The sequence below is a fragment of the Hyla sarda genome, chromosome 5, assembly GCF_029499605.1.
Source record: "Hyla sarda isolate aHylSar1 chromosome 5, aHylSar1.hap1, whole genome shotgun sequence".
NCBI classification, from domain to species: domain Eukaryota; kingdom Metazoa; phylum Chordata; class Amphibia; order Anura; family Hylidae; genus Hyla; species Hyla sarda.
In genome coordinates this window covers 49,719,589-49,747,066 of record NC_079193.1, presented here as the reverse complement: position 1 = coordinate 49,747,066, position 27,478 = coordinate 49,719,589, and the positions used below count along the sequence as shown (strand labels likewise).

The window sequence follows — 27,478 nt, the reverse complement described above, 5'->3', positions numbered from 1 at the left end:
CCTTGGGGAGCAGACCAGGTGGCTCCGTTTGCCACTGCAGAAGAAATCTGCAATAGAGGCCTAAACAAAAGGCATGAACCTAGCCTTATATGCTATTCAACAATTATAGTATTGTGGGAATAAAGGAAGGACACTCAGGGAGAGACAAGGTAAAGGCTGTTAGTCACTATATGTTGTAAGAAGGGAATTGCAATAAGGGCCTTCAAATTTATACTGACATATGACGTGAAGGTGTGGCCTACTTCATGGGTGGAGTCTAATATCAGGCTCCTAAGATATAAATCTGTGACTTTGATTTCAGGTGAAGATTCCCATTAATTGTATGCCCCTTTATATATATATATATATATATATATATATATATATATATATATACATGCCATCACAATTTCTTTAAAATACCTTAACCACCACTCTGTACACCCGGCCATAGCTGTTGTTTTTGAATTACCACATGTGAAAAGAACGTGGAGATCGTGAACCGTATATTATATAGTTAGGTAAAAAAAATGGATTCTCCCAGTACAAAGAAAAAAAATCATAATTTTGCCATTTTATGGCTTTTTTCAGCATATGTTTTCTTCAACCAATTTTTTTGTTCCAGTTATTTGTGGGGTCTTTTAAAATCAATTTTCTTCATTTATTTTTAACAATTTAAGAACCATAGTCTAAATACTTGAGAGAAGGTTGAAGCAATGAAATGGCTTGAATGTCTCCGGAAAGTGACGGATGTGTCCCATCTTTGTGACAGGGAGGCACTGTAAGGGAGGCTTGTTGACTCTTCAGAGTAAAAAAAAAGGAATACAATGTCTTATTTCCCAAGACAAAAAACAACAATATTCAGACAAAACAGTACATGAGACAGTGGAGTCTGGGTTGAAGCCACTGTTAGGATAAAATGGCGGGAGACCATCGTACGACAGTTAGGTTATCAGTACTTGCAGAACGTCTCTTGGCCATTTTTCGGAAGTCCTTGTACTTATCCTCACACAAGCGGGAAATAGCCTTGAAAATAACAAAAACCATTGATACATCAGTTATTTTTTTAGTAAACACTAGCAGAGTAACCAGCATTGCATCGCTTTTCCTATCTAAACCTTGTGGGAGAGGAAAAGCAACATATGAGGATACTTTTGTCCTCATATCCCAACCTCAGGTGGGAATAATGAGTTGTGATGGAGAGATTGTAGGCTGAAAACAGAGGGGGTGTTTGCTTTGGAGGGGGGGGGGGGGTTGCCTTTGTGGAAGTGGAATCAGGAAAAGGAGGGGGAAAAAACGGGGGTTCTAAACAAGCACTACTGCTTGAATAAAAGGATTCGGAACGCCAATAAAGCACAGGACAGTTTATTATGGTTTAGAGCAATAGGACAACGCGTTTCGGTACCAGCATGTGCCTTCTTCAGGTCCATAAAACAAATGATTTCGGCGTCCTGAAGCCTGTGTTGTGCTGTGATGACGTGCTTTGTGGAAGTGGGTGTGAATTGTAAGCCAGACCGATGCACAGAAAGGGTCAAAAAGGGTTTGGAAGGGGAGTGGCATTCAAGTTGGAGCAGACACACTCACCCGGAGATGCTGAGCGAAGTTATGATAGTAAGGTGCATGGAACTTCAGACAAAAAAACAGATCCTCCCAAATGGGGGGTTTAGTTAGGGTAATTTTAACTATTCTATATTTTTAGTTGACATATAAGTAACATATGTACCAAGTTTCAGCAGAATATCTCTAGACATTTGGAAGTTATACTGGGACATACATTTCCATGGGACTTTAGACATAAAACTTCACCCTTACAAATGGGAGTAGGTGAGGGTTAATACCTCCAGCCGCTTCGGAAGTAATGGCAAAAACACATACATTGGGGGAGATTTATCAAAACCTATGTAGAGAACATCAACAATCTCAGACAATGAATCAGATTTGCTTCTTTCATTTCTTTTTTTTAGAGGCCTATTTATAAATGAAAAAAACTAAATCTATATATTGATCCTGGAAATATATAAACAAATCAACAAATGGGTTTTACCACTCTCATCCAAGTGTGTCCCTACTCATTCTGACATTGTACTTTAATAGTACAACAGGCAGAACAACTGCAAGGTCCCCCTTTTTTTTTTTAGTGCGTGCCAGGCTAAAGCCAAAAATATTCATAAAGTCTAAAGTAGTAGCCACACCATATGTGAGTTTTTTTTTTTTTTTTATTAAATGCTTGATTAATTTTATGGTATTATAAAACAGGAACCTACCCTTCATGCTCCTAGAATATCCCTACAAAAAGAGTGTTATCCTCATTGTAGATCTGTAGTAGCAATAGGCCAGGTACCTTACCCCCCCCCCCCCCCCACACACACACAATAGAATCTTTGTATCTACCATCCTCTGTCCTAAAATGATTTCCACGTTGGGATATATTTTGGGTTGTGGATGCACCTTTGGTATCTGGTTATACTTAATGGCCTGCACGTTTTTCTAAACATTAAAGTTGCCCATATTTCTTGTTTTACCCTGTTTTTACTATAGATAATATAGAACTGTTTGAGATATTTGGTCAATCATCATTAGGCATGTGTCAGGGAGAAAAAGGATCAGGAATGTTGAATTTCATTGATTCTTTGTTCTCAGGGTAGGCAAGCTGCTGCCAAAGTTTTCTGGCAGCGGCTTATTCCGCTCTCCTTAAAGGCGTATTCCGGGCAAAAACCTTTTATCCCCTATCCAAAGGATAGGGGATAAGATGTCTGATCGCAGGGGGCCCCCTACTGAGACCCCCCGCGATCTCCCTGCAGCACCCGCATTCTATGCGGGGACTGCGTCTCTATTTTCGGAAACCTCCGGGATTCTGGGACTGGGGACGTGACGTCACGCCACGCCCCCTCCATTCATGTCTATGGGAGGGGGCGTGATGGCCACCACGCCCCCTCCCATAGACATGAATGGAGGGGGCGTGGCGTGACGTCACATCCCCAGTCCTGGAGGTTTCCGAAACTGGACATTCAGCACCCACCTAGAATGCGGGTGCTGCAGGGAGATCACGGGGGGTCTCAGCAGGGGGCCCCCTGCGATCAGACATCTTATCCTCTATCCTTTGGATAGGGGATAAAATATTTTTGCCCGGAATACCACTTTTTATGGTGACACATGTATGCTCAAGCGCATCACATATGCATGTTTATTTGGAATTCTTTAGGGATAGCTGGATGCCAAAATGTTAAAAGTATATGGACAGTTTTAGAGAAATGCACTTTAACCACTGAAAAGAAAAAACTAAATAAAATCAATATATTTTACCTCAAGTTTACAAGCACGGTCCCGGCTGAGGGGTTCCGGAGGAAAGCTAAGGTTGTTACCTTCTGCCAGTGAGCGCAGGTCAAAATAATACTTGGCATAGACACTGGACGGAACGTTAATATTGAACTGCAGCAACTCTAGAAATTGCCGCTCCAGCTCATTCCTAAAAATAAGAAGAGAGGGCATAAGTAAAATACTGTGTTCTTAAAAGGCACATGATTAAAGGGGTCAGAAAAGTGTCCAAACATGGTGGGGAAGGGGGGGGGGGCACTCAATGTTGGAATCCCCCACTTTTTCGAGAATTGGGTTCAGAGTCTTTGTTCCGAATGGAGTAGTGAGTAGTGTATGCACTGAACGAAACATTGTCTATACGACTGCCGGAGATGGCAGAGTGCAGGTCAGGAGTGCTTCAGCGTTATAAAAGTATCTCCTATCCACAGGACAGGGGGATAAGTGTCTGATTTGGGGCCCTCTTCTGGAGATCATGGGAGGTCCGTGAATAGGACATATGTTTTTAAACACTAGAATAACTTTTTAAGCCAGCAAACGGTCTAAAGTCACACTACACAGTCTAGAGATGCACCATATTTATTTAACAGCCTGAGGCTGATTTTTTTGGGAATGTAAAACAGCCCAGAACCTACGCCACAAAAACTGGGATGCTTTTATGCCGCAGATTTCTGTTTAACTCAATAGTAAAATGTCTCTAAGTTCCCACAGATATTCATTGTAATGGCAGTAATTGTTACGGCAGTAAAGTTAAGAGTCAGGCCCTTTTTTTGGTCCTTTACATATCAAAATATGGCTGTATTTTTTAGAGGTAATTTGGCATGTACTTTGGGTCGTGAATGGCCCAAAATACATCCCAAATTATGAAGATGCTTTTTGGGCTATAGCTTTTGCTACAAGCCCAAAGAAATGCTGTACTTACCTGCTAAAAAAGTGTTCCAAAAGCAAGAAACAAAAAAAAGTCTAAAACTTTTCTGTTAAAAGGGAAAGAGAGGTAACTTAAAGGGGTACTCCACCCCTAGACATCTTATCCCCTATCCAAAGGATAGGGGATAAGATGTCTGATCGCGGGGGTCCCGCCGCTGGGGACCCCCGCAATATAGCATGCAGCACCCACTGTATCTGCTTCTGGAAGCACTGGAGGTTCTGGCTCCCGACCACGGGGACGGAAGATCGTGATGTCCCGACTCCGCCCCCATGTGACATCATGCCCCGCCCCCTCAATGCAAGTCTATGGGAGGGGGCGTGATGGCTGTCACGATACGGTTAGTGCTTTGGATAGGGGATAAGATGTCTAGGGGTGAAGTACCCCTTTAAGGCCACGATCAGATGTGGCAGAACTGTCACAGATTTGTGGTGTGCATTCCTCACCACAAATCCACAGTACTGTACAGTACAACACAAGTAGATAGAAATTTCAAAACCCTATCTCCATAGAAGAAATGTCAAACCTGTAGCATGCCCATTCTTGTGTGGAATTCTCACAGATTTTACCCATTTCTAGTATAGATTAAAATACAAGATGACTCAGTGGTCACATCTCCACGTAACACATGTAGACTTTGCTGCAGAATTTGCAGGGATTGGTCACAAAATCCACCTAACAAAAAGACAGTATGGATGGACACAGCCAATACATTGTTCAGTGATGTGCAGTTTTTTGGTGATTAATACCACTAGGGCCCAGTGGATTCTCACCTTTTTTATATATCTGTGCCAGGATATTACTATTATTGTTATTATATTGTTTTATAAATGTTTAATAATAAAAATAATTAATCATAATTGAAGTATTCCTACAATATTTGATTTAAATATCATTGTGTACCTTTTTTGGGGTAGAATCCTTGAAGGATTGGTTATACAATTTTTTGGGGATGGGGATTTTCTCCTACTCTGGACAGTTCTTAAAATGGACAGAGATGTCAGCAGAGAGCACTGTGCTCGTGATGTCAGCAGAGAGCTCTGTGTTCCAAAAAGAAAATAATTTCCTCTGTAGTATTCAGCAGCTAATAAGTACTGGAAGGATTAAGATGTTTTAATAGAAGTAATTTACAAATCTGTTTAACTTTCTGGCACCAGTTGATTTAAAAAACAAAACAACATTTCCAACGGAGTACCCCTTTCAATTTTGGATAAAAAAGAAAAACAAGTAAAAACTGCAAAAAGGACACATGAGAAACATCTTGGAGTGAAGGAAAGTTAACTCACATGTCTTCTACAGTGATATCTTTCAGGATCTGACAATAGTCCACATTCCACACCGCCTGGTCATCCCAAACCTTGGAGGCCAGTAATATGGCTCCTAGTACAATCCTTTTCCAGTTTGCTGGACAAATGTCTATTTCCGCGTAGGTTAACAGTCTTTCTAGGTAAACCTAGAAAAAAAAAAAAAAGAACACAAATAAGTAGAAAAAAACTAAAATAGTCTTGAATATTCACAACAACAAGTGTAAATTATTATCTCATAAGGTTAATATAGTTTAGGAACTTTGTATTTAGATATGAACATTCTCAAATGGTTAGGTGTCAAGGTCAGCATCTCCTTGAGTTAGTACTGCCAACCAACCCCATTGTTGGCAGTACTAACTCATGACTTTTTATATTCTTTGTATCATATGGACATTAGGACTATGACTTATCCAATAATGCCTATATTATCTCCATACATTTTTAGGAACACCACAACGGATGTTTAAATAAGTAGAATGACATGGAGTAGTGATCCTTAAAAAAACAAATCATAAAAAACAAATCTATAGTAATCTTGCCTTGGGAAGAATTTTAGACTGGATCCACGTTTTGAATTTCTCTGGGAAAACCAAATGTTTAAGGGGCTACTCCGGAGATAAAAGAATGTTATCAAATCAACTGGTGCCAGAAATTTAAACAGATTTGTAAATTACTTCTATTAAAAAATCTTCATCCTTCCAGTACTTCTCAGCTGCTGTATGCTCCAGAGGAAGTTGTGTAGTTATTTCGTGTCTGACCACCAGTGCTCTCTGCTGACACCTCTGTCCATATTAGGAATTGTCCAGAGTGGGAGCAAATCCCCACAGCAAATCTCTCTTGCACTACACAGTTCCTGACATGGACCAAGGTGGCAGCAGAGAGCACTGAGGTTAAAATGGAAAGAACTACACAACTTCCTGTGGAGCGTAGAGCAGCTGATAAGTACTGGAAGGAATACGATTTTTAAGTAGACATAGTTTACAAATCTGTATAACTTTTCTGGCACCAGTTGGTTTGAAAACTTTTTTTTTTACTGAGTAGTACCCCTAAAAGGGGTACTCCCGTGGAAAACTTTTTTTTTTTTTTTAAATCAACTGGTGCCAGAAAGTTAAACAGATTTGTAAATCACTTCTATTATCTATAAAAATCTTAATCCTTCCAGTACTTTTCAGGGGCTGTATACTAAAGAGAAATCCAAAAAAGAAATGCATTTCCTGACCACTGTCATGACCACAGTGCTCTCTTCTGACCTCTGCTGTCCATTTTAGGAACTGTCCAGAGCAGCATATGTTTGCTATGGGGATTTTCTCCTGCTCTGGACAGTTCGTAAAATGGACAGCAGAGGTCAGCAGAGAGCACTGTGGTCATGACATCAGAGGAAATGCATTTCTTTTTTGGATTTCTCTTTAGTATACAGCCCCTAAAAAGTACTGGAAGGATTAAGATTTTTTTAATAGAAGTGATTTACAAATCTGTTTAACTTTCTGGCACCAGTTGATTTAAAAAAAAAAAAAAAAAAAAAAAAAAAAGGTTTCCACGGGAGTACCCCTTTAATTGATTGGTCTTTATTAATAGGATGTTTTCATACATGGTAGTATGAACACCACAGCAAGATCCACATCTTATCATACTATCTTAATATACTGGTTTGGAGGTTTTAGAGAAGCAGTTCCTTCAAATGCTTCCATGGAAAACATGTTATGATGCACCTTTCCTGCATACCCAGAGATAAGAATAAGATATGAATATAATATAATTCGGTGATTCGGTAGATAGGAAAGAAAGGCGGGCAGGTGAGACAACCCAGTCGGCATGAGATACCGGATGCCATTACTGCGGACTGACAAAATATTCCAGCCGAATGTGGTATAAAGTACAGAGGAAGTTGTGCTGTTCCATACAGTAAACTATTCTATTCTGTGCTTTTTAATAATGTGTATCTAGGTACTATCTGTTTTCATAGGCATGTCTGTGGAAACATCTGCCCTTCTTATGTATGCCCGGCCGTGACGTGCTCGATGGTGACTTATTATATCTCTTTTTTGGATTCCTTTCTCCGCGGGCTGAAATACGAGATCAGATAAGCAGTAATTAAATGGAATATTCCAGTCAGATACAAAGGCTGGACATGATTTAATTTTCTGTAGCTTTCCAAGAATACCATCTTCTGGAGGACACGGTAAGAGATGCATCGGTATCAGATGGTACCGGGGGAAACTATCACATTATTACTGCCATCCTAGGCTTAGATTAATGGGACAACGGCAGAGATGTAAGGTATGTATTGTAAATACATACCTGTACATTGGCCTTACAATATACAGTGACCCCCCGACGTACGATGGCCCCGACATACGATAATTTCAACATGCGATGGCCTCTCAGAGGCCATCGTATGTTGAAGGCAGCATCAACATACGATGCTTTTGTATGTTGGGGCCATCGCATAAACGGCTATCCGGCAGCGCTGACTGCTTCAGCTGCCACCGGATAGCCGGTTATGGTGCCCGTGTGCTCCGGTGATGGTCTTCTACCTGTCCTCGGTGCTCCGGAGCTCCTCTTCACGATCGCCGGTGCTCTTCATCGTCGTCATCACGTTGTGACGCACGCCGTCCCGTCATCCAATAGGAGCGGCGTGCGTAGTGACGTGATGGCGGCGACGAGAGAGCGAAGATCCCGGAGAAGCACAGACGTCCGGAGTGTCGGGGACACCACGGGGACCCGGCGACAGCGATGGAGGGCGTAATCAAGGGCAGCGGTGACGAGCGGTGACGGTCCAGAGCGGCGGGGACAGGTGAGTACAACTTCCTACCTTGTTTACATTAACCACAGTTGTGAAACCACATTGTGATCCATAGGTGCAGGTCCTCCACTCCAACGTAGATGCACAACTGCACTTGGAGTTGAGCACCTTCTATCACCTTAGATCACATCAATGTAGGTGTACAACTTCCTATACATTGCACGGATCCCTCAACATACGATGGTTCATTTGGAATGGATTACCATTGTATGTTGAAGGACCACTGTACAAAAAAGTAATGTCTAGATTAGTGGTCTCCAAGCTGTTGCAAAACTACAAATCCCCGCATGCCAGGAGTTGTAGTTTTGCAACAGTTTGAAGACACAGTTTGAAGACTTAGGGTCTAGATCAGCGGTTTCCAATCTTAAAGGGGTACTCCACCCCTGGCATCTTATCCCCTATCCAAAGGATAGGGGATAAGATGTTAGATCGCCGCGGTCCCGCTGCTGGGGACCCCGGGGATCGCCGCTGCGGCACCCCGCCATCATTACTGCACAGAGCGAGTTCGCTTTGTGCGTAATGACGGGCGCTACAGGGGCCGGAGCAGCGTGACGTCATGGCTCCGCCCCATGACATCACGGACCGTCCCTTTAATGCAAGTCTATGGCAGGGGGCGTGACGACCGCCACGCCCCCTTCCCATAGACTTGCATTGACAGGGGCGGGCCGTGACGTCACGAGGGGCGGAGCCGTGACGTAACAATGCTCCGGCCCCTGTATTGCCCGTCATTACGTGCAGAGCGATCTCGTTCTGCGCAGTAATGATAGCGGGGTGCTGCAGCAGTGATCCCCGGGGTCCCCAGCAACGGGACCCCGGCAATCTAACAACTTATCCCCTATCCTTTGGATAGGGGATAAGATGTCTAGGGGTGGAGTACCCCTTTAAGTACAAAAAAGGAATCCTTACTGGCGGCCACTACCATTTGTCACGCTTCTAAAGTGTCTGATGGTACTAGCTGATGTCGCTGCTCCAAGAAGTGGAGCAGAAGGACAGTAAAGGAGTGAGGGCACAGCTATATGTAGGCAGTTTGGTGGCCTACAACTATATGGTGGTACAGATTGATGCCTAGTAACTTATGGGGGCCTTCAAGTATACTGGGGGCCTAACTACTATATGGGGACACGAAGTGGGCACTATTACTTAGTAAGAGAATACGCAAGGGAAGTTTGTGAAGAGGAAGGCATTGCGCTGGAGAAAGGAGCCTATAATGTTTATCTGGCAGAGACAAAGATGATCCAGAATGGTTATTAGATAAGAAATGCAAGTATTTACGATACCAAGAGCAGTGACCGATCCTGAGGGGTCTACTAAGACTTACCAAAGTAACTATGGCACATTCAGCTGTCAGCTGGGCAGCACTGAAGAGCGTCCGAACAAACCGGTATATGTGTTTCTGTTCTGGATCGTGCTTCTCATAATCAGATGGTACTTCTGATTTCTGCAATGGAGAATTACATTTTATTAAATGACCAAATAAAATAAAAAATAAAAACAACTGGGCATAGGGCTGAATACCCAAGACACCGTAAACCCCTAAACATTTGATGAAAAAAAAAAGAAGGTTCCCCTTACAGTTCCTTTTTTTTCTTCACATTATGATTTTGTCCCCATGCTATCAAACAATGATAGATTAAAGAGGCGTAGCAACAGTATTGTGGGGTCTACTGCATATGTTTGGTTTGGGCGGCACCCCTTTAGCATCAACCTATATACTTAGTAGCACATTCCCTTTCTATCATTGCTGCCCCTTCTATAAGAAAGCGTATCATGATATACACAGAGGTGGGGGGATTGAAAGGGGCTCATATGCACGTTTTCAGACATAAATTCTCAACACAAGTACTCTTTCGGCAAAAAAAAAAAAAAAATTTAACATTTGCACCTTCTCCATCAAAGGGTTGTGACTTCAGTATAAAAGGGGGTTGGTTTAGTTTTTAGCCACATTTCTTATTATTGTTATTATGATTTTTTTTGTGCATTGCTACTCTGCTCAATAGGTGATGTACAAACCAAAAGTGCATACAAAAAAAAGCACAAAAATTCTCATTACAAGATAATCTAATCAATTTTGTGCCGTTGAAACAATGCAGAAAGGGAGAAAATGCAACCTTAAAGGGGTTATCCAGGAAAAAACTTTTTTATATAATCAACTGGCTCCAAAAAGTTAAACAGATTTGTAAATTACTTCTATAAAAAAAAATCTTAATCCTTTCAGTACTTATGAGCTTCTGAAGTTAAGGTTGTTCTTTTCTGTCTAAGTGCTCTCTGATGACACGTGTCTCGGGAACCGCCCAGTTTAGAAGAGGTTTGCTATGGGGATTTGCTTCTACTTTGGACAGTTCCCGAGACACGTTTCATCAGAGAGCACTTAGACAGAAAAGAACAACCTTAACTTCAGAAGCTCATAAGTACTGAAAGGATTAAAATTTTTTAATAGAAGTAATTTAATAATCTGTTTAACTTTCTGGAGCCAGTTGATATATATATATTTTTTTTTTTTTCCTGGATAACCCCTTTAAATAAGGTGTGAAAAAGTGGTCAAAGACTGTATAGACAATTTGGAAGATGAACAATAGAAGTGATAAAGAACAATAGACGTGACAGCAGACTGGGACACCATCCAGCTTTCGAGACATAGGCCCCCACAGTCTTTGGGGCCCAATCTCCTTTCATTGGTATGTATTTGGCTGAAGTCTTATTCTCATTTTACATATAAATCAAGAAAACAAAAATTCCAAACAGGTGTTAAGTATTAGAAATAAACTTACAGAAAGAGGGTGAAGCTTTTCATCAAAAATGTCCATAAGCAATCTTCCATCTCCATCTCTAAAGAAGCAAAATAATATCAGTAAAATAAATCTTTCTTCCAATGTTTATTTAGTTAATGAGTATTTTGCCCTAAAATATATCATGTTACATTCACCTTTTCTGTAAGTCTTCGAAAAAGTAAAAAAGTTCAATCAGGACAATTTGGAAGAACATTTGGTTAAAGGTCTTCTCACTATGGACGCCTTTTGCATATGAGAAGAGTATGATATTAATTCCAATTGGTGGGATCTAACCCCGTTCCCCCCTCCCAATGACAACCAGCATTGCCCGACGCTTTTCATGGGCCAACCAGCGCAGGCGGTAATGAGGTTGTTGCAGGCAGGAGTAGGTGGTCACAGAACATACAGCGAGTCCCGAAAAATCCTGCACAGTCCCGCAAACCTCTGAAATGCCAAAAGGGGCTGATGAAATGGCACAAGGGGGTACTATCTCTAAAAACGGTTACAAAATTTTGGCAGGAGCAGCCAGGAGTGAAACGCAATGACGTAATGGTCAGAAATCCAGAGGCAGTGGGACGCCGCAGGATTAAGAAAACTGTCCTCTGCAGGACTCTTCTGTGTTGATCCAGAAAAGAGGAAAAATTATTTCGACTCCAATATGGCAATTAGAATAAATCTCCGGATGAACGTTCTGTCCCCATAAATCTGGTATCCATTAACCCCTAATATTATATTACCCCATACCCCATGACATGACCCGCTATAATACAGTGGTCCCTCAAGTTACAATATTAATTGGTTCCAGGACGACCATTGTATGTTGAAACCATTGCATGTTGAGACCAGAACTCTATGGAAACCTGGTAATTGGTTCTGAAGCCACCAAAATGTCCTCCAAAAATAGGAAAAAGTGAGGATTAAAGATAAATAAGTAGATAACTAATATAGATAAAGCAAATCCTCACATATAAAAGTAAGAAAGATCTGCTGGGAGATATAAATCACGGTCTATTTCAGTGTTTTCCAACCAGGCTGCCTCCAGCTGTTGCAAAACTACAACTCCCAGCATGCCCGGACAGCCTTCGGCTGTCCGGGCATGCTAGGAGTTGTAGTTTTGCAACAGCTGGAGGCACCCTCGTTGTTGGTCTATGTAGAAGACAGGAGCTTCTTCAGGGTCCTGTACAGTACACAATGTCCTAAAAAAGTAACATGGAGCCGCCCTCACCTGGTGTCCAAAGGAGCAGCTAACCCTGGTACAGGTAAATAGTACAGAACATGTTGTACCTCCCAGTACTGTAGGGGGCGCTACCAGACATCAGTCAGCGCATGCACTTTAGGAATACAGGGGTTTTACCGGTGAAATGTCCATTCTGTTTGGTCGGTTCTTCCAGCCATTGACATGTTTCGCAGATCTGGACTGTCTGTACATTGTATGTATGGTTTCAAGTTACAATGGTCCAGAAAAGAACATTGTATGTTGAATCTATTGTATGTTGAGGCCATTGTAAGTTGAGGGATCACTGTACTATGAGCTTGAAGCACTGACATAGCATTGTGAATAGCAGAGCTTCTAATTCAAGTGAACAGCAGAAGGTGCAAACAGCTCACAATTAGAGATGAGCAAATTTACAGTAAATTCGATTCGTCACGAACTTCTCGGCTCGGCAGTTGATACTTTTCCTGCACAAATTAGTTCAGCTTTCCGGTGCTCCGGTGGGCTGGAAAAGGTGGATACAGTCCTAGGAAAGAGTCTCCTAGGACTGTATCCACCTTTTCCAGCCCACGCGAGCACCTGAAAGCTGAACTAATTTATGCAGGAAAAGTCATCAACTGCCGAGCCGAGAAGTTCGTGACGAATCGAATTTACTGTAAATTCGCTCATCTCTACTCACAATGTGACGCTCTCAGATTCTGCTAAAACTCCAGGATGCCTTCTCACTTCTTTCCTCTGTGGACCTTAACTGGAATAATTTTTTGGGAACAATCCTGAAAGCAACTTCTGTTCCTAGTATGCAAACGGTGGTAATCACCCAAACATCTAAATATTCAAAACTGGTTGAATGAAGATGCTGAATGACAACCGGCGGCACGTGCCTGAATACATTTACATCATCTGTAAGTAAAATCACCCCATTTGCATGTTTGAACAGGCGCTATGATCCGCTGCGTCTCTTATCTCCGGGCTCTTGGACACATTTACGAGGTTATCAAACTTTTTGTACAAGAATCTGTGATAAGAGCTGAAGTTGGCATCTGATGTGTGCGCCGCGTGTTTAGAAACCAAATATCAGGCTATGTAAATGTGGAGAATGTCAACAATAGGATTATCCAGATTATTTCACTTACCAAAGAGAAGAGGCATCATGTGTATCAGAAGAAAGTATGTGCTACTGTAACTGTTCATATATTGGTATTCCCCTAGGCCAGTGTTTCCCAACCAAGGGGCTCCAGCTGTTGCAAAACTACAACTCCCAGCATGCCCAGACTGCCTTTGTATTACAGATTTAATCTATTTCACTGGGAGGGATCTAATGTATAAAATATTAAAGCCATGACATTGGTTCTATTTTTTCATGCAACCAAATAGTCGCAGATAGACTTTGGCGAATTATAATGGGGCCCGACAGGGTATCGGTCACGTTGATGACAAGAATAGATCTGCACATTGAGCACAGTAAGTGACAGAAACCAAAACAGACCAGAACCTCTGGATCATTCAATGTATGATGGAAAAAAAGTGTTAACAATGAACCCCCTGTCGTATAATGGGGTCTATAATAAAAGAGAAAGAAGAGGGACCGCGCCTCGTGTATTACCCAAGACACAGGGTGGAATGCGGGTTAGGGCAGGGCACCAGCCTTACGGTTGGCCGCTCACCTTTCAGTGGATAAATTGTGCTTATCGCTCCTAGATAGGGGTACAGTCAGAATCTTGATCAGAATGAACTGCAAAGCCTATTGTGTCACAGGGATGGGGAACCCACTCCCCTTCAGTGAAGTAGATATGAGGAGCAAAATTCAAAATGCAAAAGGTTGGAAATAAAGACCCAGATTTAGGACAATTCTACACTTGTAACTTAATGATATCCTCAATATCTTCACAGCCCTTATTTGAACCCTGTCACTTTGCATGATAATGATAGCCCAACATGCAGCAGTACTCTTGTCCTTAAAATGCGTTTCGGAGGTAGAACCCTCCTTCCTCAGATTGGCATTGTTAATCTGAGGAAGGATGGCTCTACCTCCGAAATGCGTCATTGGTTCTTACTCAAATAAATATAGTGCCTGTTGGCACTTTAACAGCCATATTGCTTTGGCTATGTTTATTTAACCTTGGAAATTGGAACAGCGCCTGACGTATGGGTCTAATTTTGCTCTTCATATCTGCTGTATAATGGGGTCTGTCAGGGTCTCCAGCATTTTGAGGACAAGAGTACTGCTGCATGTTGGGCTATCATTATCATGCAAAGTGACAGGGTTCAAATAAGGGCTGTGAAGATATTGAGGATATCATTAAGTTACAAGTGTAGAATTGTTCTAAATCTGGGTCTTTATTTCCAACCTGAGCAACCATGAAATGGTTCCTTCTAATTTATGTATAGGATATATGTCTGTAGAACCTAAAAGGTAACTGCACATATTTTTAACATGCAAATGTACATGAAATACAAAGTATCCTTCAGAAAACTAGACCAGGAGCTGATTGTTGCTTTGTCTCCGCTCAATGGGAGATTATCACCAGGGCTGACATACAGAAGAGACTAAAGATCCAGCGCCTGGAGTGAGAACTCCACCATTACAGCGCGTCCACTGTATCGGCACAAGAATCAGACAGAAGACGCTGCATTTCACTGAACATAATCCACATGGATTAGATGTTTTTCTAGCAAAAAGACAAATCAATTAAAATTATTAATAGCTCTTAAAATCACGAAAAAAATTGGTAACTGAAGCGTGGAGCTGTTCTTCAATGGAGCAAGGCATTATGGGAAAGCCTCCAGGGTAACAGACAAGAAGCCTGATTAATAGTATAGTGAGCTATAGCCATACATTTCTTGGCATTCGTTGTGGAGATCAAGCTGGTATAGGAATGCTTAGACCATGCTCAGACGGTGGAATATTTATGGAATGTCCCCCTGGAAAACATGGGTGGACAATCCAAAAATAGCATGCCGGCACTAGGACCGCTCGGAAACGCATTACTAAATGTATTCTGCCAAAAGAATTCTTTTGGCAGAAGCTGTAATAGGGATTTCCGCGGCAGATGATTCCAGCGTGTGCATGGTCCAGCAGAATCCCATTGAAATCAATGGGACTCTGCTGCAACAGATATTTCAGAGCTGAATTTTTCTGCTGAATTTGGCTCAGAGAATTCTGCAATTTGAACATGGCCTTGAATACATTCACTCTACGGAATTTAGCGCGGAAAATTTCCTCACTAAACTCTTCTATGGATCCGGAGGATTTCTGCTCCATAGTAAATGGAGCAGCAATGATGTTGAATGGGCACTTAGCTTTAGTGGAAATTAGCACCAAAATGTCCTATTCAATCATGGGCATTTAGTACCAGATTCTGGCTGAAGGTGGACACATTCATTCTTCTGCTGGAATCGGAATCCTCATCAGAAGGTCTGACGCAGAACTTCCGCTGTGTGAACACAGCAGAGGAAAACCCATTGCAGTAAATGGGAGTGTGTTATGCAAGGCAGAATCCATGTGGAATCCCTTGCAGATGGATCTACAAGGTAAACTAGCCCTTACAGCGGTGTTTCGCAACCAGGGTGCCTCCAGCTGTTGCAAAACTTTGGTTGCGAAACACTGCCAGGAATAGTATACAAATTAGCTTTCCTCCGGAAGGAGGTGTGGTCAAGGTGTTGATGAAAGGCAGATGTTATTATCCTAGGGGCAGATGGCATTAACCCCTTGTATTTGTGACGCCAGGGCATGGTTATCCTTTACACCACCCAAGATATGACCACTGGTTCCAGGGCAAATAATCCCTCCGAAGCAAGGTTATGGAAAAACTGCAGCTTTACTGAGGCAGATAGGTGTTATAGTCTTTACAGCTCAGTTAGGCCCAAGGAGAGGACCAGTGACTTTAGGAGACTTGCGGGCTCGCTGGGACTTGTAGTGGACTTGGACTGAAAAATGCAATCCCACGCTGACTTTAGACTTGACTATAACTGACTAGACTTCTCCCCTGTGGTTGCTTACCAGGTTTAGACTTTCAGCTGAAGGGGTTCACGGTTGGTGGAAGCGTGGCTGCGTGACTAGGTCTTGGTCTCCCTTAGGACACCAGACACTCTCAGGTCTTGACTGTAACTCAGAATGCATAGAACTCTGAACTGACTGGGCTAGCTCCTCCCTCAGTATATATGGGAGCAATTTGGAGGACTCCCATAGATCACCCACATGTCACCTGGTCACTGACACCTTCCCTGGTTACATAGGACTTAGTAATCACATTTAAAGGAACATTAACATCAGAAAGATAAATTAACATAAGGCACTGTTAAACATTTAGGGTCTGTAGAATGGAGGTGGACCCAGGGGGCACTGACATAGAGTCCGCCACACAGGACAGAAAAGGGTACAGGAGGGCAACTCCTGTACTGGGCCACCACAGAAGATCCTCCTTACATAGATCCATCTGGTGTAGGGTCTCACAGGCAATGGTCCCTGGGAAAAACTATGCAAATTAGGAGACAGAATTCTAAAGCGAGGCTGCCTACAGATGGGTGTTTTGACCGATATCCCTCTTTAAAGGAAAACTGTCAGCTTGCTCCCCCCACACTAACCAGCGGTACTGGCTGGCAGTGCGGGGGACACTGATCAGTTTGATGCTTACCGTGCCCTGATCTGCCACGCCGTTCGGCCGTAATCTTCTATTTTCAGTATATGCTAATTAGGTGCTAACTTGCACCGGCCGGGCATACTGGCACTCTGACATCAGCATTTCTGGCCGCAGCACCGCCCAGCTCATCATCAATATTCCTCCCCTCCCTCCGCCTCTTCTCCCCGCTGTGTAATGAAGAGAGAGGGGAGGAATATTGATGAGCTGGGCGGCGCTGCGGCCAGAAACGCTGACGTCAGAGTGTCAGTTAGCCCGGCCGGTGCAAGTTAGCATCTAATTAGCATATGCCGAAAATAGAAGATTACGTCCGAACCCGCGCGGCGGATCCAAGCTGACAGTTTTCCTTTAAAGAGGACCTGTGCCCTCTCCTGAATTCCCTGCTCTACTAAATATTTATATTCCCAATGAAAGAACAAAAAAAGGGCATTTAGTCACATTTCTAGTAAGAATAACAGAGGAACAGCAAAATACAGAGATATTAGAAATGATGCTTGAGTTATTGTTATTTTTATGGGGTATTCATTTTATATGTATTTACTTAAACAGACAAGTCCGGATAGACTCCAGTTCCTCTTTAATTGGTCAGACATTAACTTACAAAGGTTGCTACCTATAGGTGGCACTAGAGAGACCTGTTGCTCTCTAGCAGTAATAAAACTACAACTCCCATCATGCCCTGACAGCCTGTGAATTTTAAGGAATGATGGGAATTGGTGATCTGCAACCAGTGAAGAGCAGTTTGGGGGAAAATGTCATGGCTTGTATGACCACACAGCTAAAGAGATTTTATAGAAGTAAGAACCAGTGAACTTCGTGGGTATCAGGGAATTCTCTGGCGCTGACCGGAACAAAGAGGCTTCAGGTAGATAGGTTCAGGTTAAAAAAAGCTTTATTCAGCCAAGATGCAACGCGTTTCACTGCGCAAGCTGCCTGAGGAAGCTGTGCTTGCGCAGTGAAACGCGTTGCATCTTGGCTGAATAAAGCTTTTTTTTTTACCTGAACCTATCTACCTGAAGCCTCTTTGTTCCGGTCAGCGCCAGAGAATTCCCTGATACCCACGAAGCTCACTGGCTTCACATGGGAAGGCTGCAGACGGACAACCAAGTCTCCTTCATTGTTTAACACGTGCTAACCATTGTTGTGTATGTCAGTACACAACCGATGCGGGTAAGAGACCACCTATACCCCCGTCCCTGTCCGACATTAGCACGTGTGATCCTCCACAAGGAGCGCCTCTGCTTTGTGTTTATAGAAGTAAGAACCAGTTAAAAATCATTTAAAATGAGATTGAATGTATATCCTATTGGAGAATATGATGTACACAGCGCTCACTAGAAGTATTTATATTAATTCCTTTTAATTAATTTTGCAAGTGCGCAGATTGTAAGGCAGTGATATTTTATACAAAAGAGCATCTACAATATGCTTAAAAAGAATTACCTTATGGGAGGCTGAAGACACCCACCATACAGTCCCCTAAAAGCTAAACTATAAATAAATATAAATAAATATATATATATATATATATATATATATATATATATATATATATATATATATATAAATACTTCCTCCACCAGGAAACAGCACCCAACACGAGGTCCAGTTTAAAGTGCAAGCTACAGGGTCTTTATTGCATCAAGATATACAACGCGACGTTTCGGCTGATAAGCCTTTTTCAAGCAAGTACAGTGACCCCTCGACCTACGATGGTGCCGACATACGATAAATTCAACATGCGATGGCCTCTCAGAGGCCATCGCATGTTGAAGGTAGCATCAACATACGATGCTTTTTTATGTCGGGGCCATCGCATAAACGGCTATCCGGCAGCGCAGACTGCTTCAGCTGCCACCGGATAGCCATTTACGGTGCCCCGTGAGCTCCGGTGATGTCTCTTACCTGTCCTCGGGGCTCCGGCGCGTCCTCTTCGGAATCCCCTGCATTGTCAGCGCTCTCCATCGTCATCATCATGTTGCTGCGCACGCCGTCCCATCATCCAATAGGAGCGGCGTACGTAGCGACATGATGGCGGCGACGGAGAGCGCAGATGCCGGGGAAGCAGAGGCCTTGCCGGAGCGTCAGGGACACCTCGGGGAGGCAGCGACAGCGATGGACAGCGACATCCCGGGCAGCGGCGACGAGCGGCGACGGTCCGGAGCGGCGGGGACAGGTGAGTACAACTTCCTCTAACAGTGGTCTACAACCTGCGGACCTCCAGATGCTGCAAAACTACAACACCCAGCATGACCGGACAGCCAACGGCTGTCCGGGCATGCTGGGTGTTGTAGTTTTGCAACATCTGGAGGTCCGCAGGTTGTAGACCACTGTCCTATACTTTACATTGCACGGATCCCTCAACATGCGATGGTTTCAACAAACGATAGTCCATTTGGAACGGATTTCCATCGTATGTTGAGGGACCACTGTATATATATATATATATATATATATATATATATATATATGGGAAAATGTCCCGTGGACAATATTTCTGAAAACATCCTATAACTTTAGCAGATCTCGAGGGATCCTGACTATTCAGTATTGTAGCAATGTACTTAATCTCTGAGACATGTCTTTCTATGTGACTAGTAAAGCCTATTTAATTGAAAATTAATATGGAAGCAAGACCATCAGTATCACTTTGAGGAAGCACTGGCGTAATGCACAATGCGAGAATAAATGGTGTAACACATTCCTGACAGCCTGCCAAGCCGATCCCCACTTCATGAGACATTTCTACACAAATTAAACCTGACAGCTTTTACAGAGATTTATCTCACTGTCAGCCTGACATTCCTAATGTGCCTGTCTTTTTTATTTCCAGGCCGGGCATAGGATTACAGGGAGGGAGCTCTAAAAAGTGATGAAGAAATCTGCCATATTTAGTCAGGGAAACAGAGGTGATTAAAGGGGTTATCCAGGAAAAAACTTTTTTTTTTAAATATATATATATATATATATATATATATATCAACTGGCTCCAGAAAGTTAAACAGATTTGTAAATTACCTCTACTAAAAAATCTTAATCCTTTCAGTACTTATGAGCTGCTGAAGTTAAGGTTGTTCTTTTCTGTCTAAGTGATCTCTGATGACACGTGTCTCGGGAAACGCCCAATTTAGAAGCAAATCCCCATAGCAACCCTCTTCTAAACTGGGCGTTTCCCGAGACACGTGTCATCAGAGAGCACTTAGACAGAAAAGAACAACCTTAACTTCAGAAGCTCATAAGTACTGAAAGGATTAAGATTTTTTAGTAGAGGTAATTTACAAATCTGTTTAACTTTCTGGAGCCAGTTGATATATATATATATATATAAAAAAAAGTTTTTTTCCTGGAATACCCCTTTAACATGAATTAATCTCTGAATTAGTCATCACCCTGTATACACCATATAATAATGACACTAATAGTTATGATGAAAGAGTTGTGGTTATTGTGACACCAAGACAAAAAGAGTTCAATAAAAGGGGTTGTCTCATCGCAGACCATTCCTTTAACAAGAGAGGCCTCACTTGCTCAGCTGATCAGCAAACAGATGATTTTGCCAAGAAAAGGTTCTGTCTGCTACCTAATTTCCCTACAGTGGCCACTAAAGGGGAAATATAGAATTGCAGGCAGCCATTTCAATGTTGACAGATGAGATGGGTCTGCCAGAGCAAAAGTCGCTGTTTGTTAGTGGCCTTTATAATTTTGGCTCATAGAGTAGAGGCCTCATCTCTCCTCCAAGACTTACCTAACCTAATGGGGCATAGGGAAAAGGATCATTGACATAAAACAACCTCTTTAAACATGCTGGGTGTTCCTACAAAATACTCACATTTTTATATCTGTAGTAGGTAAAGTGAAAGGCACTCACGGTTCGTAGTTCTGTGCAGATTTCTTTATTTTCAAGTGCTTAGAGTATAAGCGGGACGCAAGAGCAGTATCAGGTTTGAGCCATGGTTACAGCCGTATCGCGCCCTGACAGGGCGCGATACGGCTGTAACCATGGCTCAAACCTGATACTGCTCTGGCGTCCTGCTTATAATAAAATAAAGAAATCTGCACAGAACTACAAACCGCGCAAAAAAGAGTGAAAAAAAAAGTGAATAAAGATCATTTAACACTTCCCCTAATGAAAGTTTGAATCACCCCCCCTTTTCCCATTAAAAAAAAAATTACTTTGTAAATAAAAATAAACATATGTGGTATCGCCGCATGCGGAAATGTCCGAATTATACAAATATATCATTAATTAAATTGCACAGTCAATGGCGTAAGCGCAAAAAAATTCTAAAGTCCGAAATAGTGTACTTTTGGTCACTTTTTATATCATTGATCAACAAGTCCGATCAATACAAAAATGGTACCGCTAAAAACTTCAGATCACGTTGGAAAAAATGAGTCCTCATACCGCACCGTACGCAGTAAAATAAAAAAGTTATAGGGCTCTGAAAATGAGAATTTTAAACGTATACATTTTTCTGCATATAGTTATGACTTTTTTCAGAAGTAATACAAAATCAAACCTACATAAGTAGGGTATCATTTTAATCGTATGGACCTACAGAATTAAGAGAAGGTGTCATTTTTACCGAAAAATGTACTGCGTAGAAACAGAAGTCCCCAAAAATTACATAATTGCAGTTTTGCTTCAATTTTGTCTATCAATGATTTTTTTTCCGTTTCGCCGTAGATTTTTGGGTAAAATCACTGACGTCATTACAAAGTAGAATTGGTGGTGCAAAAAATAAGCCATCATATGGATTTTTAGGTGCAAAATTGAAAGAGTTATGGCTTTTAAAGGTAAGGAGGAAAAAATGAAAGTGCAAAAACGAAAAAAAAAAACTGGTCCTTAAGGGGTTAAGCATGTGCTGTTGACTCTGTTTGATGTGACCTCAGTGATCAGATACTTCACAGATGCTATAGATGTCCAATTACAGCTCCATGCAGCTCAGAGGTTGTACGTAGCTATAATATGTGAATTTACATGATGCAATAGGACAATATAACTGGGCATTATGTGGAAATTTCCATTAAACGGATGTGCGCCTGTAAACATAGTGCAAAGTTAACAGAGAACCCGTGTTTGATGCATTAAACGTATAATGTGACTTTCTGCTGGTACAGATGCAATTGTGTTAAGTGGACCAAGTATGTGTGGTTTCACAATGCCTTTTGATACTAGATATATCATCTGTAACTTTTGCCATCCCTGACCACCGCTACCTAAGGGTATGTTCACACTGAGGAATTGGAGAGGAATTTCCATGAGTAATTCTGCTCGCTTTTTCCTCTCCAATTCATTCAGCAGTGAAAACCCCCATAGAGTTGTACAGAATTTCTGCCCCTCAGTTCACACTGAGGAATTTCCTCAAGCAGAATTCTGACGAGGAAGTCTGTTCCGCTTGAAGAAAGAACATCAGCGTCGTTCTCCCATAGAGATCAATGTTATTTTTTTATTTTTTTCAGTCAGAAGCATTTCCACGGGGAATTCGCGCGGAATTTCTGCATGAATTTTTTTTTTTATGAATAGAAATACTTGATACCCCTCCTCCGCATGAAACCTGCGATTTCCGCGCCAATTCCGTGCCAATTCCGCGCGAAATCTCTGTGAGTTCTTGTGGAAAAGCAACAATATTTTGAGGCAGAAAATTTCTGCTTGATTTCCGCCCCAATTGCTCAGTGTGAACATACCCTAACTGTGCAATGTACACATCCCAGTAAACAAAGAGAATCTTTGACTTGTGACTTTCTCCATCATTAACAGTTGCATATGTCTGCAAAATCAGGTTTAATTTGCAACTTTACCATTCATTTACCATAGTTCTCTCTTTGGAAAGTGCAGCATGCTGGCCAGGTATGCAGATTTGCGCGCCAAACGGCAACAATTAGCTGGAATTTATTATAGTAAATGCTGGCCAGCTGAAAGATACTGTGAATTGCGCAGAATATGTGCACCATGTAGCACCAAAACACAGCAGATAAAGTAAAGTAGTTAATCTCACCCTCTGTGACCAGTTTCTTTAGTAAGGGAACAAATGGCTACATATAAAATCAGTCTCCGCATATTTTTATTGGTTTCATACATATTTTACGGTGATTTGCAGAACTCCAAAATGTGCAACATACCTGTTTTTTATGTGGTAATATATTGCCAGTGCTACACTGTAAAAAAAAAAAAGGACAAGTTTAATTTACTTCATAGACGTCACAGTAACAATTTATTTTTTCTTGAATTTTTTTTTTTTTTTTATCAGAACAATATAAGGTACTGGCACTTAATTGACTAGGAAAACATTAAAAACATTAAAGGGTAGCGTCATACATAACGCATACGTGGCGCATTTCATGCTGCAAGAAATCGGCTGCACAGTAGGAAATATGTTGCACATTTTGCTATGAGCAAGGTTTTCTCCTCCACCGCCCTGTGTGTGCAGTAAGGTTGGGCCGATGGCGCCCATGTGACTGATGTGCGGGCTGCCTTAAGAACCTTACCGCACACAGGACTGCGGTGGGGAAAACCTTGTGTGCAAAATGCGCAACTTATTTCCCGCTGCACAGCTGATTTCTCACAATGCGAAATACATTCCGTATGTGTTACGTGTGACCCTAACCTTAAAAGTCGAGTGCGATGTTGTGCACTTCCACCACTTAAAACAAGGGATGGCAGTTGGAAAACTTGTACACATGTAACATGAAAAGTTTTTTTTTTTTTTTAAATGATAGTAATGCTTTACACCATTTCTTTAGTTTTATTTGTATCTTTGTGAACTCAAGTAAAGGCTAGAAAAAACAAACAACTGATCTTGTTAAAAATTTAATATTTATTAAATATTCTAGCTGAGTACCCGGCGTTGACCATTTTTTATTTTTTTTTGCTACCTCATTCTTGTCCTCTTATTCCATCCTTATATCCCGTCCACATATCCCGTCCTCATATCCCCACTTCATATCCCGTCCTCCTATCCCAACCTTATATCCCGTCCTCCTATCCTGTCCTCATAGCCCGACTTCATAGTAGGGATCGACCGATATCGTTTTTTTAGGGCCGATACCGATAATCGGTGGAGGTTAGGGCCGATAGCCGATAACTTATACCGATATTTCGGTATAAGTTATCGGCTATTTAACCCCCTGCGACACCGCTGCAGATCATTGATTTAAAGCGGGCGCTTTAAATCAATGATCTGCAGTGGCTTTTGCGGGGCCATAGGCCGCCGCCGCCACCACCCGCTTCTCTCCCCTACCTGCCAGGGTGCTCCGGGCCATCCATCCATCGTTCCTGTAGTGTCCGGGGGCGTTCCGGTTGGAGGGTGGTCCGGTCCGGGCTGTCCTTCTTCTCCGGCGGGCCTCTTCTCCACTCCGGCAGGCTCCGGCCTAGTACGCTGCATAGATGTCGCTGCGCAGTGACGCCCGTGCGCAGCGACGCACCCGACGTCACGGCGTAGCGGCGTCTATGCAGCATACTAGGCCGGAGCCTGCCGGAGTGGAGAAGAGGCCCGCCGGAGAAGAAGGACAGCCCGGACCGGACCACCCTCCACCCGGAACGCCCCCGGACACTACATGAAGGAAGGATGGCCTGGACCACCCCCATTACGGGTAAGTTTAATTTTTTTATTCACTCGGAGGGTGGGGGAGGGGCCCGACCGGTATAGCGGTATGGGAAAAAATCCATACCGGTATACCGCCTAGCATCACGGTGGGGGGTGCGACGCGGTGCGGTGGGTCGGAGGTGCGGTGCGGCGGGTCGAGGGGGTGGCGGTCGCGGTGCGGGGGGCGGGGCATTATCGGCAAGATAATTGCCGATACGGATAATGCCCAAAATTGTGATTATCGGCCGATAATATCGGCCATACCGATAATCGGTCGATCCCTACTTCATAGACCCTCCTCATATCTCATTGTCATATCCCTTCCTCAGGTGGGGCTGAGCTGTGATGAAGTGATTGTAGGGTGAAATTAGAAAAAGGCGTGGTTTTGTGGAAGTAGACATGACTTGCAAGCAGGACCAATGCACAAAAGGGGTGAAAATATAAGGGGTGTGGCTTAAATGGTGGGTGTGGTTTCGTGAGATGGGGTGTGGCATGCAGGAGTAAGGTACTGGATCCTATATATTTGCTATATATTTCTATATCCTATATATTTGCATGGGACTTAAGACAAAAACCCTATCCTATTCGTAAGGGGGTTGGTTAGGGTTAATTTAACTATCATATATTTTTATTTGACATAAAAGTAACGTGTACATCAAAATATCTCCAGCCATTTGGAAGTTATGCTGGAACATACATTCCCCATAGACTTGCATAGGACTAAAAAAAAAAAACCTCAACCCTCGCAAATGGGGGTGGGTTAGGGTTAATTTACATATCCTATGTTTGTTGTTGAAATATAAGTAACATGTGTGCCAAGTTTTATCAAAATATCTTCAGCAGTTTGGAAGTGATGCTGGAACATACACACACATTGAGTGATATATATATATATATATATATATATACTAGCTGAGTACCCGGCGTTGCCCGGTTTTTCCTTCCTCATCCTTGTTGGGGAGGAAAATCAACAGAGGAGGAAGCTTTTGACTTCATATCCAATCCCATATACCGTCCTCATACCCCGACCTCCTGTCCGGACCTCCTATCCCGTCCTCCTATCTCGACCTCCTATCTCCACCTCATATCCTGACCTCCTAACTCGACCTCCTATCCCAACCTCCTATCCCATCCTCCTATCTCGACCTCCTATCCCAACCTCCTATCCCGTCCCCCTATTTCGACCTCCTACCCGACCTCCTATCTCCACCTCCTATCCCGTCCTCATATCCCGACCTCCTAACTCGACCTCCTATCCCGACCTCCTATCCCGTCCTTCTATCTCGACCTCCTATCTCCACCTCCTATCCCGACCTCCTAACTCGACCTCCTATCCCAACCTCCTATCCCCTTCTCCTATCTCCACCTCCTATCCTGACCTCCTATCTCGATCTCCTATCCCGTCCTCCTAACTTGACCTCCTATCTCGACCTCCTATCTCGACCTCCTATCCCGACCTCCTATCCCGACTGCCTATCTCGACCTCCTATCCCGACCTCCTAACTCGACCTCCTATCCCGACCTCATATCCCGTAATATGTGCACCGGTACTGAAATATCTCCAGCCGTACGGAAGTTATGTGAGAACATACATTTCCCATTGATTTTCATGGGACTTTAAACAAAAACCCCGACCCTCACAAATGGGGGTGGTTAAGGGTTAAATTAACTATTCTATATTTTAAGTGGACATATAAGTAACATGTGACCAAGTATTATCGAAATATCTCCAGCCGTTTGGAAGTTATGCAGGAACATATATTTCCCATAGAGTTGTATGGGACTTTAAACATAAACCCCACCCCTGGCAAATGGGGGTGAGTAAGGGTTAAATCACCTATCCTATGTTTGATAAATTCCCCCCATTGAGTTTTATATATATATATATATATATATATATATATATATATATATATACTAGCTGAGTACCCAGTGTTACCCGTTTTTTCCTTCCTAATCCTTGTTGGGGAGGAAAAAACAACAAAGGAAGAAGCTTTGGACTTCATATCCCATCCTCATATCTCAACCTCATATTCCGTCCTCATATCCCTATCTCACATCCCGTCCTCATATCTCGACCTCATAGCCTGACCTCCTATCCCGTCCTCATATCCCCTCCTCCTATCTCGACCTCATATCCTGTCCTCATATGCCGGCCTCATCATCTCGACCTCCTATCCCGACCTTATGTCCAGTCCCCATATCCTGACCTCCTATGTCGACCTCATATCCCATCCTCCTATCCCGACCTCATTTCCCGTCCTCCTATCCGGACCTCCTATCCCTACCCGTAATATGTGCACCAGGTATTGAAATATCTCCAGCCGTACGGAAGTTATGTGGGAACATACATTTCCCATTGATTTGCATGGGACTTTAAACAATAACCCCGACCCTCACAAATGGGGGTAGTTAAGGGTTAAATTAGCTATCCTATATTTTAAGTGGACATATAAGTAACATGTGACCAAGTATTATGGAAATATCTCCAGCCGTTTGGAAGTTATGCAGTAATATATATTTCCCATAGACTTGTATGGAACTTTAAACAAAAGCCCCGACCCTGGCAAATGGGGGTGAGTAAGGGTTAAATTACCTATCCTATGTTTGTTGTAGACATATAAGTAACATGTGGCCAAGTTTCATGTTAATATCTTTAGCCATTTGCATGTGATGCTGGAACATACTCACACACATACACACATACACACGTTGAGTTATATATATATATATATATATATATATATATATATATATATATAGATAGATAAAAAAAAATTAATTTAAATAGGAGTGTGCTAAGTAATAAAAGACTTGTACTAAATAATAAAATGTGACTTGCAGAATGCTATTTATATGCAGAAAGTATACCCACAACGTCTTTCCACAGGAAACCACAAGTGCGATACGAGCCAGAAGTTATTGGTTTCTAAGTCTATAGAAAGCAG

At 42.5% G+C, this 27,478-nt stretch overlaps 1 protein-coding gene across 6 annotated transcripts in view; it reads right to left on the bottom strand.

The window, feature by feature from the left end:
* Positions 1-363: 363 nt before the first annotated feature.
* The window catches only part of CCNY (cyclin Y), a 230,296-nt gene continuing 203,181 nt past the window's right edge, over positions 364-27,478 (bottom strand). For all 6 annotated transcript variants that reach the window (XM_056519491.1, XM_056519493.1, XM_056519494.1 and 3 more), the window contains 6 exons: positions 23,068-23,103; positions 11,095-11,152; positions 9,645-9,764; positions 5,503-5,669; positions 3,283-3,445; positions 364-1,005 (listed from right to left, as the gene is read on the bottom strand). In XM_056519491.1, the coding sequence (XP_056375466.1) occupies positions 889-1,005; positions 3,283-3,445; positions 5,503-5,669; positions 9,645-9,764; positions 11,095-11,152; positions 23,068-23,103 (661 nt within the window). In that variant the 3' untranslated portion in view covers positions 364-888. The remainder of the gene's footprint in view (positions 1,006-3,282; positions 3,446-5,502; positions 5,670-9,644; positions 9,765-11,094; positions 11,153-23,067; positions 23,104-27,478) is intronic.